Source organism: Danio rerio, chromosome 6 (genome assembly GCF_052040795.2).
Source record: "Danio rerio strain M-AB ecotype USA chromosome 6, GRCz13ab, whole genome shotgun sequence".
Lineage (NCBI taxonomy): Eukaryota > Metazoa > Chordata > Actinopteri > Cypriniformes > Danionidae > Danio > Danio rerio.
In genome coordinates, this window is record NC_141026.1 from 13920859 (window position 1) to 13939351 (window position 18493).

Below are 18493 nucleotides of genomic sequence, written 5' to 3' on the forward strand. Positions count from 1 at the left end.
AATTACAGTTAGTCAAGTAGGCCTATTTGTAATTTGCTACTTTACAGCAGTGCTGGTGTACCTCCAGGAACAAGGTTGGGAAACAGGGCTCCAATTGCAGATTTGAGAGAACTTGACTAGGGCATTTTTTTTTTTTTTTGTATAAAAACAGATTTCTTTGAACTGTGTTTGGTAGACTTTGAAAGGCATTGTGTGAATGTCTTTAGGCACGTTTTCCTTTAATAATGAAGCACTTGTTTTTTTCTTACATTGTTATTAATGTGCAGTGAACCACCCATGAACAGGGTTTTGAAAACCTATGGTACCACAAGCAGTGATTTTTATTTATCAATGTGTTGTGATAATAAACCAATGAATTAGTAATTAATATGAGTTTGCCTTTTCTGTTTTGAAATGTTAGAAATTGGCGCGATTACAAGAAGGTTTACGGTAGATGTTGACAACATCGTTTCTAAGGAAACCAAAGATGCTAATAAGTTCGAGGCATGAACGACAAAACACACAAACGATAAAGACGTTTATATGGCCTAATTTTGACGCTGATTTTTGTAACGCATTTTTGAAGCTGCAGTTTCATGATATTCTGTTTTTATTAGCATTAGCGAAGCAAAATAGCGTGTTGAAGCCTGTTGAAGGATTAAGCTGTTAAAACCAGTACGATCCAGGTAAGTTAACTTTGAAATGACACTTAATGTGCTATAATCGTATAGCGCGATATCATATACAGCATTATATAATGTTATAACGATTTTCAATTGTCCAGGAGTTTTTAAGACATGGAGGAAAGTGAATTAACTCAGAATGAAACAGAAGAGCTAAAAGCTTCAGTCAGTGCAGTGGAGTTTATTCACAACATTGGTAAGTAACGTTAATTTAAACATGACTGACTATATTTCAGTAAGTGACGTTAATTTAAACGTTTTTCTGTTCTGTTTGCCTGTCAGAAATGCTATTTTAGGATCAGAGACCTCCATGGCTTTATTATAGAAAAAAGTGTAGTATGTAAACATTGTTTTTGGTTTATTGATTACCATTTGTCATTCATTCATTTTCTTGTCGGCTCAGTCCCTTTAAAAATTCGGGGTCGCCACAGCAGAATGAACCACCAACTTATCCAGCAAGTTTTAACGCAGCGGATGCCCTTCCACCAGCAATCCATCTCTGGGAAACATCCACACACACACTCATACACTACGGACAATTTAGCCTACCCAATTCACCTGTACCGCATGTCTTTGGACTGTGGGGGAAACCCACATGAAGCCAGGGAGAACATGCAAACTCCACACAGAAATGCCAACTGAGTCGAAGTTCGAACCAGTGACCCAGCAACCTTCTTGCTGTGAGGCGACAGCACTACCTACTGCGCCACTGCCTCGCCCTGATTACCATTTGTAACCAGTTTTATTATAAACACCATGGTTAGCATTAAACATTGTTTAGTGTACTAACACCATGCGTGCTTTGAGGTTATCGTGGTTTAAATAGAAAGACTAAGGTTTATTTTTTTTAATGGTTAATGTTTTGTTTAGTTGAATTATCATTTAGTAAATGCATGTGTAATTTGAGAAAATTAATTTCCATTTTAACTTGCCAGTACTTTTTAGAGTAAATGCAAAGTACCAACAATACTTTGATTTATATAATTGAAAGATTTGAAATACATTATTGCATTTGGATTTCCTATTGCAAATCACTTATGCTGTCATTTGCAGCACAGAGGGATCTGGAGCAGTGTTTGTTTGCAGACTCACTTGTGACCGTGTCTGATTCAGGCAGAGAACTGGGAGATTTCTCTGTAAGTGTTACTAAAGCGAGCTACAATGAGGAGCTTTGCTATCTGCTCCATGCTAACAGTCACGGAACTATCGATGACGTCCCTTGTGGCACATCCATCGTAGGTAAGCTTTGTATAATGACTTACGTTTATTATTTGGTAGAGAGAACAAACTTATTTGTGTTATTTCTTCAGTCTGTTAGATCACAATTAAATTAAAATAGATATTTTAGATGAACTTAACGTTTTTTCATTACAGAAGGTGTTTTTATGTGATACGTTTTACAAAACAAACCAAATTTCATGCTGACTGTAAAGTTGTGTGCATAGACTGTGAAAGATGCCTTTTTGCATTTGTCTGTTCCTTTTTATGACATATTGCTAAGTGATATGACTTCTCAAACAAGAAAATATGAAAGACAATACTTGATTTTGTACAAAGGAAAACTGAATCAATTTTGTTTGCTCCTGGTGGATTTCAGGATTTAGTGTAAAGTTGTCCTTCATGGCGATAAATGAATAATATATATAATATCAATAATATTAATATTAATTTTATATTAATATTTATATTAAAAATTTTATATTAATATTAATATTATTATTAATAATAATAATGAATAATAAATGATAATGAATAATTAAGCTTTACAGATTTAGAGATAAGATTACAATTTCCTGTTAATAAAAAATATGGCCACTGATGAATATGTTATCATACATTATACAGTTTTCCGTTTTTAAATATACTTTACGGATGGTGACTTAAAACCCAAAATAAACTAAAAATATGTTGGTTTTGTTTCTGTTGTTAACAGCCTATATATCCAGAAAGCTCGAGATACTGGAAGAGAATCATCATGAATATGTAAAGGTATCTTTTTCATTGATATAAAAGCAAAGTTTACAAAAAGCATTTACATCAGTGTGTGCTAACCAACATATTTAAATTCATTAAAAAGAAATAACGAATGTAATACTACACATCAATCAAATCTGAGCTACTGTAAATATTCCAGCTGGAAAAGAAAACGGTGGACCGGAAGATTCATATTGTTAGACAAGATGATCAACTAGTGGTTGACCGAGTCATCACAGAGAGAGAGGTAAATAAACATTCTGCTCATCATATTATGAATATCGGCGTCACGGTGGCGCAGTATGTAGCACGATCGCCTCACAGCAAAAAGGTTGTTGGTTCAAGCCTCAACTGGGTCAGTTGGCGTTTCTGTGTGGAGTTTGCATGTTCTTCCCGTGTTCGCGTGGGTTTCCTTCGGGTGCTTCGGTTTCCCCCACCACAAAACATGTGCTGTAGGTGAATTGAATAAACTAAATTGGCTGTAGTATATGTGTGTGAATGAGTGTGTATGAATGTTTCCCAGTGATGGGTTGCAGCTGGAAGGGCATCCACTGCGTAAAACATATGCTGGATAAGTTGGCGGTTCATTCCGCTGTGGCGACCCTTGATTAATAAAGGGACTAAGCCGAAAAGAAAATAAATGAATGTTATTTTGAAAAAGTGGTGAAACGCACGCTTGATAACCTAAACCTGCCAGAGTTTGTGTTGATTTCAATAATGTCATTGAAATATTATTGTAATAGTTTACCTAAAAAGGAATGTTCTGTCATATTTTCCTCACCCTTCACTCATACAAAAGCTATTTGAGTTTTTTGAGTAAATATTTTGAAGAATGCTGATAGCTGGCACCCATAGACTTCCATAGTATTTTTTATGCATACTATGGAAGTCTATGGGTGCCAGTAACCATCATTCTTCAAAATATTTAATGTATATGATGTATATGTTTTTAAAATATATTTAAATTAAATTAATCACACTTTTATAAAATCAACAATAAAACATCTCCTCTTTAACTCATTTTCAGGGAGTGAAAACACAAACCCTCAAATTCCCATTGAGCTCTCTAGAAGGCTTTGTGTCTGAGGCATCCAACTTCCTCCTCCTGCGCATAATGGCTCGACAGAAGATTGTTCCGGAAAACATGGCATTCCTTTCATTAGATGCAGATTCTGGGCTTTCTAAGTCAGTTTATGTAAGTCAAGGGAGATTAATAGATGCATTTCACATCTAGTTGGTATTTATATGCTGTGTAACCAGTACATGTATGATTGTAGATGTGGTTCTGTTAATCGTTCTTAAAGGAGACTGATACACTTGTTTGTTCAGAAAGCACTTGGGTGGCAGAAGCAGATGGTTGGGGAAGATTTAGTCGATATCTTTGGGATTGAAAGGACCATCTACTCTGCAAATCTCTCCTCAGCAACCTGGCATTGCTTCTTCATGCCTGATGGGTAGAATACTCTCTTTGTATTTGACTAGAAAGAAAAACGTGTAGTTTGTTAGTCATAAGAACGGATGGTACAGGTTTTGTACTGGTGCTGGAAATTCTTTAGATTTAATCTACTGTTTTCAAGGTTGAAATAGTGCTTAGATTTTAGATATAGTTAAAATGTAATTGGGTTGCTTTTGTATCTTACTCAATAGGTAATAATTATTAACTAGCTAAATTAAAAAAAAAATATTCTACACAAAATGAAAACAAAATTTTTTAAATCTTAATTTTAAAATCTGCGCCCTCTAAAATTAAAATAAATATAAATTTAAGATGGCGATGCGGTGGTGCAGTCACAGTGGGTAGCACAATCGCCTCACAGCAAGAAAGTCACTGGTCCGAGCCTCTGCTGGGTCAGTTGGCATTTCTGTGTGGAGTTTCGCGTGGGTTTCCTACGTTCGTGTAGGTTTCCTACGGGTACTCGGTTTCCCCCACAAGTTAAAAGACATGTGGTATAGGCAAATTGAGTAAGCTAAACTGTCTGTAGTGTATGTGTGTGAATGAGTGTGTATGGGTGTTTCCCAGTCGTGGGTTGCAGCTGGAAGGACATCCGCTGCGTAAAACATTACGCATAAATTGGTGTTTTTTTCCACTGTGGTGAAGCCCGATTAACAAAAGGACTTAGCCGAAAAGAAAATTAATGAATGAATATGACACATTTACATTGCAAAGAAATCACATTTAAGAGAGTAATTGACAGTAATTCAATGTGGAACTTGGTAAATATGTCATCAAAACTGTTGCTTAGACTACTATACTATAGAAACAATAATGAATAGCATTTGATATAATTTTATGAAGTTTTTGTATGTGTGTAAATAGAATAAAGAGCACTGGAAAAGTTTTAAAATGCACCTGGAAAGTGCTTGAAAAGTGTTTCAATTTGACTTTGCAAGAGGCGTAAGATATTGAATATGAATCTCTTAATCAAAATCAGTTGCTTCCACATATTCTTCATGTTTTAGTTTAGATGTTAGTAAACAATCTTTAACTAAAATGTTTTCAAAGGCATCTTGCAAGCAGAGTGCAGTTGGGCTCACCTGCAGTGATGAAGTTACTGCATTTGCCTTTCTTACTGGATGGAGGTAACAAGACTTTTATCACTTCACATTCTGCTCTTTTGGGATCATAATTAATCTTTACAGTCCAAAAAGTAAAGTAAAAAGTGATTAAAACTTTTTTTTTTTCTAGTGGAGAAGGACAAGATTCCTGTGGTGGAGAAGAAGCCACTCATATGGGAGGAAGATATGGAGCTTTATTCAAAGTTTCTTGACAGAAAGGTATTAAAATGTCTGTTATTTGTGCGATAACTATTCATAAAGACCTCTACACAGTTATTAAAACAAAATTGTGGGGTAAAAAAAATCTAAGCCATCGTTAAAATGTTACTAAATGTCATTGATATATGTATCTATAACAAATATGCATAATAATATCCATAAACTCCAACTGGTTCAGAACCATGCAGCTCATGTCATCTCTAGGACCCCATCTCACGAGCACGTCACACCACTCCTCTATCAGCTTCATTGGCTTCCAGTAAAATATCGAATTGATTTTAAAATATTACTTCTAACTTTCAAGGCACTTCATAATCTCGCTCCTCAATATCTCACTGAACTTCTCCATATCTACACTCCTTCTCGTACCCTTAGGTCAGCTAACAACTTCACTCTGGCACCACCTCGCACTCGACTGAGCAAAATGGGAGACAGATCTTTTAGCTCTATGGCTCCTAGGCTATGGAACTCACTTCCAGTAGATCTAAGAAGCAGTGATAGTCTTCACAATTTTAAATCACGACTAAAGACCCATCTTTTTAAGCAGGCTTTTACTTAACAATTTTTTTATCATGTTTTTATCATGTTCTTTTATATTCGCTATTGCGTTTTAACTTGTTTGGTCATTGATTGTTTTTAGTAATGTTTAAGTTGTTTAGCATGTCTGATGATGCTTACTGTAAGGCGACCTTGGGTGTCCAGAAAGACCGTTCACCGAAAAATTAACATTTACTTATGCAATTACTGTGTACTTTTTGGGTTAACACACACAAGAATATATTTTTAAGTCTGGTGAAAACCGGCAGCTATTGACACCCACTGTTATAAAAAAAGCTTTTGTGGAGGTCAAAGGCTACATGTTTAACATTCTTCAAACTATCTTCTTTTGTGAACTAAATAAAAAAGCGAACATGTTTGGTGTACTATTTCCTTGTGTTTTAGACATTTGAAGTTTGTTTATCTGACTCATTTTACACATTCTCAACACAGGAAGAGCTCAAAGCAGATTACTCCTCATACATCAGACAACACCCTGAGCTGAAGGCTTTACTGGCGGACTTCCTGCAGTTTCTGCTGTTGAGAAAACCTCAAGATGTCTTCTCTTTTGCTCGTGATTTTTTTGCACCTTTTGGCTCTCAAAGTCCTCCTGGAAAATCCCAGGAGTTCTGAAACATTTGATTTTTAAATGCTAACCATGATTTGTCTGATGTTATCCAGGACAGAAAATAAAGGTTTTCTTCTAATGGCGCATTGGTATGACTCTTTGTGAGCACTCTTAAATCTTATGTCAGAGTATTGAAATTTAGCTTATTTAAAAATACATAGGACATCAAACAGTTTAGTGTATAAAATAAATATTTGAACTTTACATTCTTCAATGCCATATTTCTCTGTAATTGTTGTAATATTTAAAAGTTGGTAAAATCTAAACAGCATAATACAGATATGCTACACATTAAATATGCTTAAAATACTTTTTTTTGTGTCAGAGTTACTGTAAATTAATTTCTTCAGAATTACGTGACTCAATGGTAACGCCCTCCGTTTTTTTTGAAAGTACCCATATGTCACTTCCTGGTTAAGTCGAAAATGTATTTGTTAAGAAACTGAAAGCAACTTGTTAATCGGAAGAAAACAGTAGCATTAGCATGCCAGTCCGGCTAGCCTGACTTTTATTCTTATACGCTACAAAGGGTCACTTCGATTTTATTTCACTTGGGTGGTGTAAACACCAAGGTAAGAAGAGCTGTGTTTGTATTTAAGGACATGTTGGCGTTAGGCTTAATGACTGCCATAGTTTGGTACACTGTAGCTGGTCACTTAAGTTACTGAGTAAAAATGAACTAGCTTAATACGAAATTTTAAGTATCGACAAGTTACACTTTTTTAAAATATAGGTTGTGTAGTTGTAAACGCTTATAAAGAATGATTAAACTGAAGTTAGCTCTATTGTATCGCGATAACTATCTCAGCATTTTAAAATACGTAATAAATTCACAAAACTAATATATACAGTGACTAACGTTAGCTGTGACCAGGAAGGCTATATAAATATAACCAGTTAACTTGTATAACTTTTTTGTATTAAATAGTTGTGTGTGTGTGCTGATGTAAAACGATTCAAAACTTGTTAAATGACAGTACTTTTTTGTTTTGGAACAAAAATTCCTATATCTGGAACTAAAATTTCCTCATATGTTGTATTATTTAACTATGTATATGTGTGTTATAAAATATAAGCTATATATTATAAATAAGCACATATAAACTAAACCTTGAAGTTTCTTACAGCATGTTTTCAATATAAGTAACAGGTTAGGGCAAGCCTTAACATGTCCGTTTGAGCTTATGACTATCAGACTGTTTGCAAACATTAGGGTTTTCCTTTGGTTGGTGAATGTGTTTTTCTACATTATGCAGTAGAATATGGATCCTCAGATCTTTCACGAGATTGATGAGAACCTGACAAGCGGTGATGTGGACCAGCTGAAGTTTCTGTGCTTAGATTTCATTCCCAAAAGGCGTTTGGAGTCAGTGACTGATGCTAAAGACCTGATTCTGCGACTGGATGAGCAAGGATTGCTTGAGGATGAGCTGCTCTTCCCTGAACTTCTGATCACAATTGGCCGCATTGACTTGCTCGAGATTCTGAAAAAATCTAAAGAGGAAGTGGAAAGAAATCTGCTACAATGTGATAATTCTCGTAAAGGTGTCTCAGCCTATAGGTATGAACACATTTTTTATTGAACTGTAGGTTATGACACTGGAAAGTCCGCTTTTAAACTGGTAGTCTGATATAGATAAGCGAAGTGGTAGTTTATATGGTTTTCCTGGAAATGGCTCCTCATCCAATGTTAGTGACTTCTTTTTGGTTTCTTTTTATCACAGAAAGATGCTATTGAAAATATCTGAGGACATGACAGAAGAAAACTTTCGTGCAGCAAAGTTTCTTTTGGATCTTCCAAGGGCAAAGCTGGGAAGATCTACTGTGAGTTAAAACCCTGTGTTCATTATGATCAGATTGCACACACATAATTGTTTATTATGAAATTGTTGAATTTATAAATGTTGACAAAGAGCTACTTTTTTTTTTTTGGCTTTTATTTCACGAAGAATTAAATGTATCAGGTAAACACAACAATAATTGGTTGCGTTTACCCAGTTACATTTATATTTAATGTTTTCTTTTTTCCGATACAGTCATTTCTAGATACTTTGATTGAGATGGAAAAACAACAGAGGCTTGGGCCAGACAATCTGGATGAACTTTACAGAATTTTAGAAAAATGTGACAAACAGCTGGCTAACATGATCGAGAGGTTCAGGAATCAGAGTCACAGAGACCAGGAACAAGGTAAAGGATTGCATCTCATAAATGATCTATATTAGGCTGTGTAATATTGAAGATAAATGCTATGGAAGCATGCTGTATAATGTGATATTCGATTTGCAAAAAAGCATTTTAATGGAACCATGGGCCCTATTGTACACCCAGTGCAATAACACGCAAGACATGTTTCTATGACCTGTTGCTATTTTTTAAACCAGCGCATCACTAATTTTCCCGTTTTCCGCCACATTGTTTACATAGCAAATTAATTTACGCTACTTGGGGGGCTTTTTCAGTTTATTCATATAAATTTGCTTATGTATAATGTTATTATTATTAGCAGCATTATTTATTAAATGCATATTTATATTTGTTTAATTAAAAACAAGCTTAGATTTGCCCACCTGTCAGATTTTGGACCATATGGGACATAGCATGTGTATTTGTAACTCCACACTTCGTTATTATTGTTCATTTATTCATTTGCTGGAAATTAAAATAGAATTTAGTTTTGAAACAATCTTTGCTCTTAACTGTGCGTACAACACGTTTCCTTATCCATGAAAGAGAGTGAAAATGAAAGTAAAGAATGATGGGGCTCATTCTCGCGCTGCATATAGTCTGTTTAACTGTTTTCTCGCTAGTGAAACGCTCAGTTTTTTTACTTACAAAGTCTGTCATGTAAATAGTAAATGCGCTATGCACAACTGACTCTTAAAAGGAATGGGAGATGAGACTCTGATTGGTTTATTCTCAAAACACACCTATAACTCATTAAGAGAATAAGCGGAGCAAAGCGGATTTTTCTGTCCTTAAAATAGCAAAAGTGAATTCGGACACACCCTTTTTGACTTTGCATCTAGATCATTAAAATACAGCCCCATATTTCCCATTATTTTAGGGAAAATAAAGCATTACGATTTTTTTAATTGAATAGCCATGTTTTACTGTTGCATAAAACAAATCATACATTTGAATAAAATAAACAAACAAATAAACAAAGATAAATATCAACACTACTTGCTCCACTGGTGAATGATATAGTTCACCCAAATATTAAAAGTCTGCCATCGTTTACTCATTTAGTATTTTTTGTTCCTACTGGCCAATTGCTGCTTTTTTTCCAGCATTCCTCAAAAAATCTTCTTTTTTGTTTAAAGTTTAGACCCATTGAGTGACAGTAATGGTTGCTTTTTATACTAAATTACTCATTTATTGCTAACGATTACAATATGTATATAGTGGTATGCACATTTTCAACATATCATTAATTTCGATATTATTGATAGCCCTAATCTACTATAGCTCCTATATCTACTTTTCTCTTTTTTTTAAATATAGACAACAGCTTATTTTTGTAAATTTTTTTATGTTGTCCAGTAGGAGGCAGACTTCCTCTAGAAGAAGTTTTTCTCAACAACCCTGTATCTGAAGTAAGTTTACTAATTCTTTCCTATAGTACTGTTTCTACTTGTATAGATACTTGTGTGTGTGTGTGTGTGTGTGTGTGTGTGTGTGTGTGTGTATATATATATATAATTTTGTTTAGATAGATACATGCATACATACATTCATACATACATACATTCATTCATTCATACATGCATACATTCATTCATACATGCATGCATACATACATACATAAATATATGCATACATACATGCATACATACATGCATATATACATGCATGCATACATACATACATTCATACATGCATACATTCATTCATTCATTCATACATGCATACATTCATTCATTCATACATACATACATACATAATGGCCCATAGCCAGCCTGGGGAAAGTTTTTTTTTTTTTTTTCTCAAAAAGTGGAATTTAATGCAGTCATTTGCCTCACTTTCTATTTAATTATGAGATTTGAATACTGAATTTAGGTAACATTTTAAGCTGTTATTTTTAGCTGAATTAGATTGTTGGATGGCCATCACAACCACACTTTTTGATGTACCAAAAATGTTTAGAATAAAGAATGACAAATAAATGTTTTTAAAATAGAAATATATTATATCAAATAGAAGAAAAAAAGTTTTAAATTAAAAACTAGCCTAGTGTAATGTATTAAGCAAATAACAAACTGGCCAGCACATTCAATTTTCCTCATTCAGAATTTGGCCATTTACATAATAAAAATCTGAAACAAAATAATAATAATAATAATAATTTAGAGCTTCGCAATTTTTCTAGCCTCTTTTGTAAAAGTGCTTTAAACTCTTTTATTTGTCATGTTTTTTTCAAGAATAAGATTTATAGAATAAAAGTTACTTGCCAAATGTTTTCTCTATTTAAAACAATACAGTAGCGAAAGATGACTTCGCTTATGTCAGATGTTTTCTTTCACAACTGGATGTTGGACTCTTAAAAAACAATTACTTGCATTGGCTAAAACTGATTAACTAAATTCACACTAGGATTCCGCTTGGTCTTAAAGCCTTTTTCAATATTTATGGTGGCATAGTAGTCAAAATGGGACATATAAGCTCATGTATGGGACAAATTCTTAACCTTTGTCAGTGAGGGGTGGTTCTTCTATTTTTAAGTGTGCTGTGTTAATTCTTGTTGTTTCTTCCTTCCACATCTTGGTTTTAACACAGACAATGGAGAGAGAAAGTAAGTTATACTCTCATACCTACTCTCAAATCATTGTCTAACATAATGTTTTTGGTATCCATTTCTACCACTACACCATGTTTTTATCTTAGGGAGGAGAAACTCTTCGGCTGGCACAATTACTACAGACGCAGAAACTCCATTAAATGTAAAAATAGTTTTTTTTTTATTACATTTTAATTATTATTGTTTTTATTACGTAATTTACTAACGTTTCTAACAAACAAACGCCCTGCTTGCATTTTGTTTTTTTAGCAATATTTTATTTTGGGCCTGTAATCATTAGTTTTGAAAAAAAAGTTTTATATTTCATTAATATTTATTTAATATTTCTACATTCTTAATCAAACATTTGCCCTGACATTCTAAGTAAAGTGAGAGAAAAAAATTCACATGTGACTGAGTACATGAAGATGTAAAAAAGTGGTCAGTTCTTCCAAAATGTTCCATGTTGTCAGTATATATGAACTATGTGCTATATTGTGATGAATATCAATTTCCGAATATGATGACTTCTATGAGCCAAATTATGAGCTCCTGCAGCTGATAAATGTTTGTTATTGTTAAACACAGCCTAAACTGCAATGACAAATAAGTAAGATGAGTTAAAAGCTGTATTTATTGTTTCCGAAATGATATTGAAATTTGCTAATTTAATGTGATTTGATTTGTGTTCATGTAGCCAAATGAATATTACATACTGACCCAGCGGCCTCTTGGATACTGTTTAATCATCAACAACTACAACTTCTTGAAAAGTACTAACCTGCTCAAACGAACAGGCACTGATATGGACAAAGGTATTTCTGGCTAAAGTGTTGAGCTCATGTATATATATATATATATATATATATATATATATATATATATATATATATATATATATATATATATATATATATATACATATATATATATATATGACCCTGGACCACAAAATCAGTCTAAATTATCAAAATATCATTTTATGACAAAATAAAAAGTAAATTATGTATTAAGTAAACGTCATGTTTTACTAAGACGTTTTGTACATTTCCTTTAAGTATTGCAAAACAAGATTTTTGATTAGTAATGTACATTGTAAAGCACTTCATTTATACAACTTTAAAGTACATTTTTTTGATTTTCTGATCCCTCAGATTTCAAATTTTCAAATACTTGAAAGCATACTTATGTTGCTCTTAGGTGACGTCTAAATCTCAATAAAAAAAGATGCTTATTTACTTTATATAAAGGCTTTTTGGTGATGGCAGCTTAAAGACGCCTCTCATATGGAGAATGAAGTCACATAAATTGTTCAGGTGTGAGGTTTTTTTCACAGACTTCAGCAGAGTGTAAAAATCTTGATGGTTTTGTGGGTCTCATCTATCAAATCTGATCTTTAATTTATATTCTCTATTGGATTTAAGTCAGGTGATTGGTTGGGCCATTCTACAGCTTCATTGTCTTTCTCTGAAAGCATTTTTAAGTTGCCTTGTCTGTGTTTTGGGTCATTGTCTTGCTGAAATGTTCGCTCTGGTTTTATCTTCTTCATCCTGGTAATGTAGTGGAGTGAAGCAGCAAATATTAATTTACTATGATGAAGGGCAGAGGGTTCCTGAGTAACTACCGAGAGATTTCAGCTGCTGTCTGGGCTTTCACTGCCTTTCTACACCTCCCTTTCTTTGTGTGTTCAATACTACTTCTCTGTGTCATTCATTTTATTGAACATAACTTAGATTGTAAACTAATTAGATTGGTTTTCTTTGCATATATGGATTTCTTTGGTTGTTATCAACATCCAAATTTTCAAAAGTCAACGGCACCTTTAGGAATATGTTTTCTGAGAAAAATGTTGACGTGTTTAATACTTATTTTCCCCGCTGTGTATATTTGTTTGTCTGTTTATTTATTTAATAATTTATTTATTGCTGTTTGTTTAAAAATAATATTTAAAATAAGCTAAAACAACTTAATTATTGATTTTTTTGGTGGGGACACCTAAATTGTTTTATGTACAATCCACCTAAACATGAATAAATTGTGTGCAACCCTGCATTTTTTTACAGGGTATGTATTTATTAAAATTTGTGATGCTTAAATTTCTCTCTCTCTCTCTCTCTCTGCAGATAGACTTGCCAAATTGTTTAGCAGAATGCATTTCCAGATTGAGGTACGGAATGATCTGGAAGCCTGGGCTATAAAAGATGAGATAAAGCAGTTTGCAAATAGGAATCATACTTCAATGGGTGCTTTTGTTTGCTGTATTCTCTCACACGGAGAGAAGGGCACAGTTTTGGGCACAGATGGTAAACCAGTTGAAATCCGAGAAGTCACTCTGCCTTTTGCCGGATGCAGAACACTAGCAAGCAAGCCCAAGCTTTTCTTTATTCAAGCCTGCCAAGGAGATGAGAACCAGGCTGGTGTTTGGACGTCGGATGGACGCGAGGATGCTCCTGAGGAAGACGAAAAATATGAGGAGGATGCAGGAATAATAGTGCTCCGCAAAATTCCAATCGAAGCTGATTTCCTGATCGGAATGGCCACAGTAGAGCACTACCTCTCCTACAGACACACTAAAGAGGGCTCTATCTTTATCCAGGAGCTCTGTAAAAAGATGGAGGAATTGTGTCCCAAGTGAGTTTAAATGAGAGTCGTTCATGCTAAATTTACCCCTGATGATTTGTACAACTTAATATTCCTGTTCCACAATGATTACACGTGTGAACAAATGTGATGTGATACAGATAAGGGAGTTTACTTTGCAGTTAGTCTTTAATTCTCAACTATTTGTAAGAATTTTTATATGGATTCAGAGAGGAAGAAAATGTGAAGAAAACTAATGTTGCTTTCTTCTGATAGATTGGAACAACTGATGTCTTACTAGTTCTTTATATTTGATACTTTTAGGGTGAATCCTTTTTTTTACCTGGATTTTACCTGTGAATCCATTCAGTTGTTGCGAAACAGAGATTACAATTGTTAAAGTGTTGCTCTTTGCTTTTGGTGCGGTTCGCTTTCATACGGCAAAGTTTCTAAATGGACCAAAAGAGCTAAAACAAGTCACGTGTGAGTAAACTCTCCTCACATTGGTTAGACTTTCACGGTTTGTTTTGCGGAGTCTCAGCTGTCAAGGGAAGGTGGTGGTTTGGTGGTGTTTGACAAGGCGCGCGCGACGTGTCTGAAGAGCGAGGAGGGATGCGGTGGGGAGGGGTGAGAAGGGTGCACGACGTATTTGAGGACCGGGAGGGAGACGCGAGATTACCAGGAGATTATCACTCATTTGTGGGCATCCGGGAATCTCTGTGCATTTGCGGTAGACACCTGAAACTTCCAGGAGACTTGGAATGTCTGGAATGACCTTGTGCCCTACTAAAAAATAATTCTCTCTTCATATAGTCGTATGTTTATTACATATCCATAATACACTGTGATATAACCGCGCTCGGATCGTATCACTTTCTCACTACAATCGATCCGTTCCAGAGTTTGCTTCAGTCGAGCCGAGACCACCTCATTCAAGCGATCTCGGAGCGATTGATTTGGCGCGGATCCGAGCGCGATTGGTGGTGGATTCACATATGCCAAACGAACCGCGCTAACTGGGCAAACGAGACAGGTTCTGAAACAAAAAGTCTAGGTGTGAAAGCACCCTAACTCTCTCGATAATAAGCATCTATAAAATTAAACGTAAGGGGCTATGTAAATTTAACAACACTGTGGAAAATTTTGAAAAAGCTCCTATACAGCAACCCATATACCTTTTTCATTAGAAAATTTATTGATGAATGAAGAAAAAAAGAGAAAATTTTGTGTAGTCAAAAATAAACTGCGTGTGAGAAGAGTAAATGTTAAAGCAGTGGAAATCAGTTAAATATACACTCACCAGACACTTTAATAGGTACAGCTTACAAGTACTGGGTTGGACCCCTTTTTGCCCTCAGAACTGCATGAACTCATTGTCATGTTTAAGTAACCAGTCTGAAATGAATGGCGCTTTATGACGTTGTAAGGCACGTTATTCTGCTGGAAGTAGCCATCAGAAGATGAGTACACTGTGGTCATAAAGGGATGGACATGGTCAGCAACAATACTCCAGTTGTCTGTGGCATTGACACGATGCTCAATTGGTACTAATGGGCCCAAAGTGTGCCAAGAAAATATCCCCTACACCATTACACCACCACTATCAGTCTGAAGTGTTGATACAAGGCAGTATGGATCCATGCTTTCATGTTGATGCCAATTTATTACCCGACCATCCAGCCTGTGCAAATTGTAGCCTCAGTTTCCTGTTCTTAGCTGACAGAAGTGGCACCCGGTGTGGTCTTCTGCTGCTGTAGCCCATCTGCCTCAAGGTTGGACGTGTGGTGCATTCAGAGATGCTCTTCTGCATACCTCAGTTGTAACAAGTGGTTATTTGAGTTACTGTTGCCTTTCTATCAGCTCAAACCAGTCTGGCCATTCTCCTGTGACCTCTTGCATCAACAAGGCATTTGCGCCCACAGAACTGCCACTCACTGCATATTTTCTCTGGTTGTGTTTGTAAATCCCAGTTGACCAGCAGTTTCTGAAATACTCAGACCAGCCCGTCTGGCACCAACAACCATGCCACTGTCAAAGTCACTTAGATCACTTTTCTTTCCCATTCTCGTGCTCACTTTGAACTGGAGATCGTCTTGACCATGTCTACATGCCTAAATGCATTGAGTTGGTGCCATGTGATAATGCTGATAAGAAATTTGCGTTAACAAGCAGTGGGACAGGTGTACCTAATAAAGTGGCCGGTGAGTGTACTTCATGATTTTATTGATGTAAGCAAACAAAGAGGGAAAAGAGATCATGTGTCCTCTGAGAATAATGCTCCTGTTGAATACTTTTGATTATGAGTTGACTTTGGTGGATTCAAAGAGCAGTGGTTCTCAAAGGGGTGTTCGAGACCCATCAGGTTAGGGATCGCAGGATAATGAAGGTGAGTTGCTTGGTGATTTCCAAAATTATAGGGGTGATTATGTTATATTAAAGGTAGAGCAATAGCATCAGATGCAGCAGATGGATTTTAGCACCAGGTTAAACCTTCTGACACCTTTAGGGCACTCACGGGCATTTAAAATCCATACATGCCCTAGGCATGGGCCGGTATAAGATTCTGACGGTGTGATAACCTTGGATATAAATATCACAGTTTCAGGGTATCACGGTATTGTGATTACTACTTTAAAATATATTTGTTTTAAAAGTCAGGGTAAAAAACAAAACATTCTTTCCCTTTGTACACAATATATTTTAATGTGGGAAACAGTATTTTGGAACAGTAAACATGTCAGAGAACTCAAATGAATTGACTTCTGCTGTCTTCATTTGTTTCAAAAGGAACAGATATTTTTACAATTTAAAACATCATCTTTAGAGATCTTTTCTGCTGGAGATACTGCTGTCCTAAAAAACAAAACAAAAAAATCTAAATAAAAAAAATAAAGGTATTCATAAGGACTGGTATAGCAGAACATTTTGACGGTTTTAAAGCCTTAACTTTTCCAAACCGTGGTATACCTTGAATACGGTTATCATCCTATGCCCAAACTGAATATGGCGGATGATCTCAGAGTGGTGTTCTCCAAAATTAAGAGTAGACTTGGCCTTTTTGTGTGTGTGTGCGTGCAAATGTGTGCAAGGTTTGTATATTTATATCCACCTCAGAGGATATTGGGGGTTGTTAGTCACTGGCGTTGTTATTCTGGGGGTTGCATGCTGAAAAGTTTGGGAACCCCTGTCGTAGAGTAAACCTTTTGTCTTTTTTTTTTTCTGATAGGAAAGAGGACATGTTGTCCATCCTGACAAAGGTGAACTTTGAAGTGAGCAAAAGGATTTTGAAGGGCTACAAGCAGATGCCAGAACCACGCTACACGCTGACCAAGAAACTAGTGCTGCCCATAGACTGAAGTGTCTGGCTGAAGGATTGACTGGACACACGATGGACAATCTTCCGTTTTTCTGTTACTGGAACTCATTATAATTCTTCAGGGATGATCAGGCACTTCGCTATAGTTTTGTAATGATCTTGCTAGGTTTTTTTTTTTTTTTTTTGGAGTCTTATTATGAAATAAAACATTAAAGATTAAAGTTTACAGCACTCTGAGAATTTAGTTGAATGATCACTGCAATATAGAAGTAATAACAATTTATATTTGATAATATTCAAAAATATTAGAAAAACTCATATTTTAGGTGAAGGACTTTGTACCATCTGATGTTTTGAATGCAGTTGTAATTGGACATGTCTGCCTTTAATGGAAATGGCTGAACTAGGAACACAAAGATTTTAAAGTTGTAAAAGAGAGCTGTTGTATGAAATTCCTGAATGTATTGAAAGCGATGAATAAACATCATTGTCTTTTTTTTTGTTGGCAAATAATGTTGCATCACAAAACCCAACGTTTGTTTTCTGTTCTAACCTAGACCATCTTATGAACACTTTTATTAGCATATTTTACGTAAATTTGTGTAATTGTGTAAAACTTTTGTAATTGTAATTATTTACATTATTATACCACCTACATTCATTTTTCTTCAGCTTAGTCTCTTTATTTATCAAGGGTCGCCACAGCCGAATGAACCGCCAACTATTCGGCATATGTTTTATGCAATGGATGCCCTTCCAGCCACAACCCAGTACTGGGAAACACCCATACACTCATTTACACACTCATACTGCATATCTTTGGACTGTGGGAGAAACCTGAGCACCCAAAGAAAACCCACATGAACATGGGGGGAACATGCAAACTCCACACATAACTGCCAAGCTGGGATTTAAACCAAAGACCCTCTTGCTGTGAGGCGACAGTGCTAACCACTGAGCCACCATGCCATCCCTGTACCACCTACAACTATAGAAAAGTCACACTTAATTCTCAGTTTCTATGATTTTAAAGGAATAACTGGGAAAGGATTTGAGCAAAAAAGCATTTATATTTGCTTCATTTTGTAAAGATCCGATCAATTGGTTCTAAATTAAAAATAAAATGTTGTAATTTAGTGCGATGAGGTGGCGCAGTAGGTAGTGCTGTCACCTCACAGCAAGAAGGTTGCTGGTTCGAGCCTCGGCTGGGTCAGTTGGCATTTCTGTGGAGTTTGCATGTT

The 18493-nt window shown here is 35.4% G+C and overlaps 3 protein-coding genes across 10 annotated transcripts in view; all 3 read left to right on the top strand.

Moving 5' to 3' along the window:
- The window catches only part of stk24b (serine/threonine kinase 24b (STE20 homolog, yeast)), an 835587-nt gene that overhangs the window by 546055 nt on the left and 271039 nt on the right, over positions 1-18493 (top strand). The gene's annotated exons all lie outside the window — the stretch shown is intronic.
- Positions 454-6660, top strand: catip (ciliogenesis associated TTC17 interacting protein). 5 transcript variants are annotated; one of them, NM_001076770.1, is given in 11 exon segments: positions 455-665; positions 764-858; positions 1716-1901; positions 2596-2651; positions 2797-2883; positions 3664-3831; positions 3966-4090; positions 5140-5216; positions 5298-5317; positions 5319-5411; positions 6402-6660. In NM_001076770.1, coding segments are annotated over 10 exon segments (1074 nt in total). In that variant the 5' UTR covers positions 455-665; positions 764-776; the 3' UTR covers positions 6582-6660.
- Positions 6993-17749, top strand: casp8 (caspase 8, apoptosis-related cysteine peptidase). 4 transcript variants are annotated; one of them, XR_015492883.1, is made up of 10 exons: positions 6993-7148; positions 7833-8137; positions 8301-8400; positions 8613-8766; positions 10123-10175; positions 11356-11371; positions 11464-11519; positions 12054-12171; positions 13480-15329; positions 15450-16687. XR_015492883.1 is itself a non-coding variant. In XM_087256069.1 (10 exons), exons 2-10 carry the CDS (start codon positions 7839-7841, stop codon positions 17290-17292), a joined length of 1434 nt encoding a protein of 477 aa, XP_087112195.1. In that variant the 5' UTR covers positions 6993-7148; positions 7833-7838; the 3' UTR covers positions 17293-17749.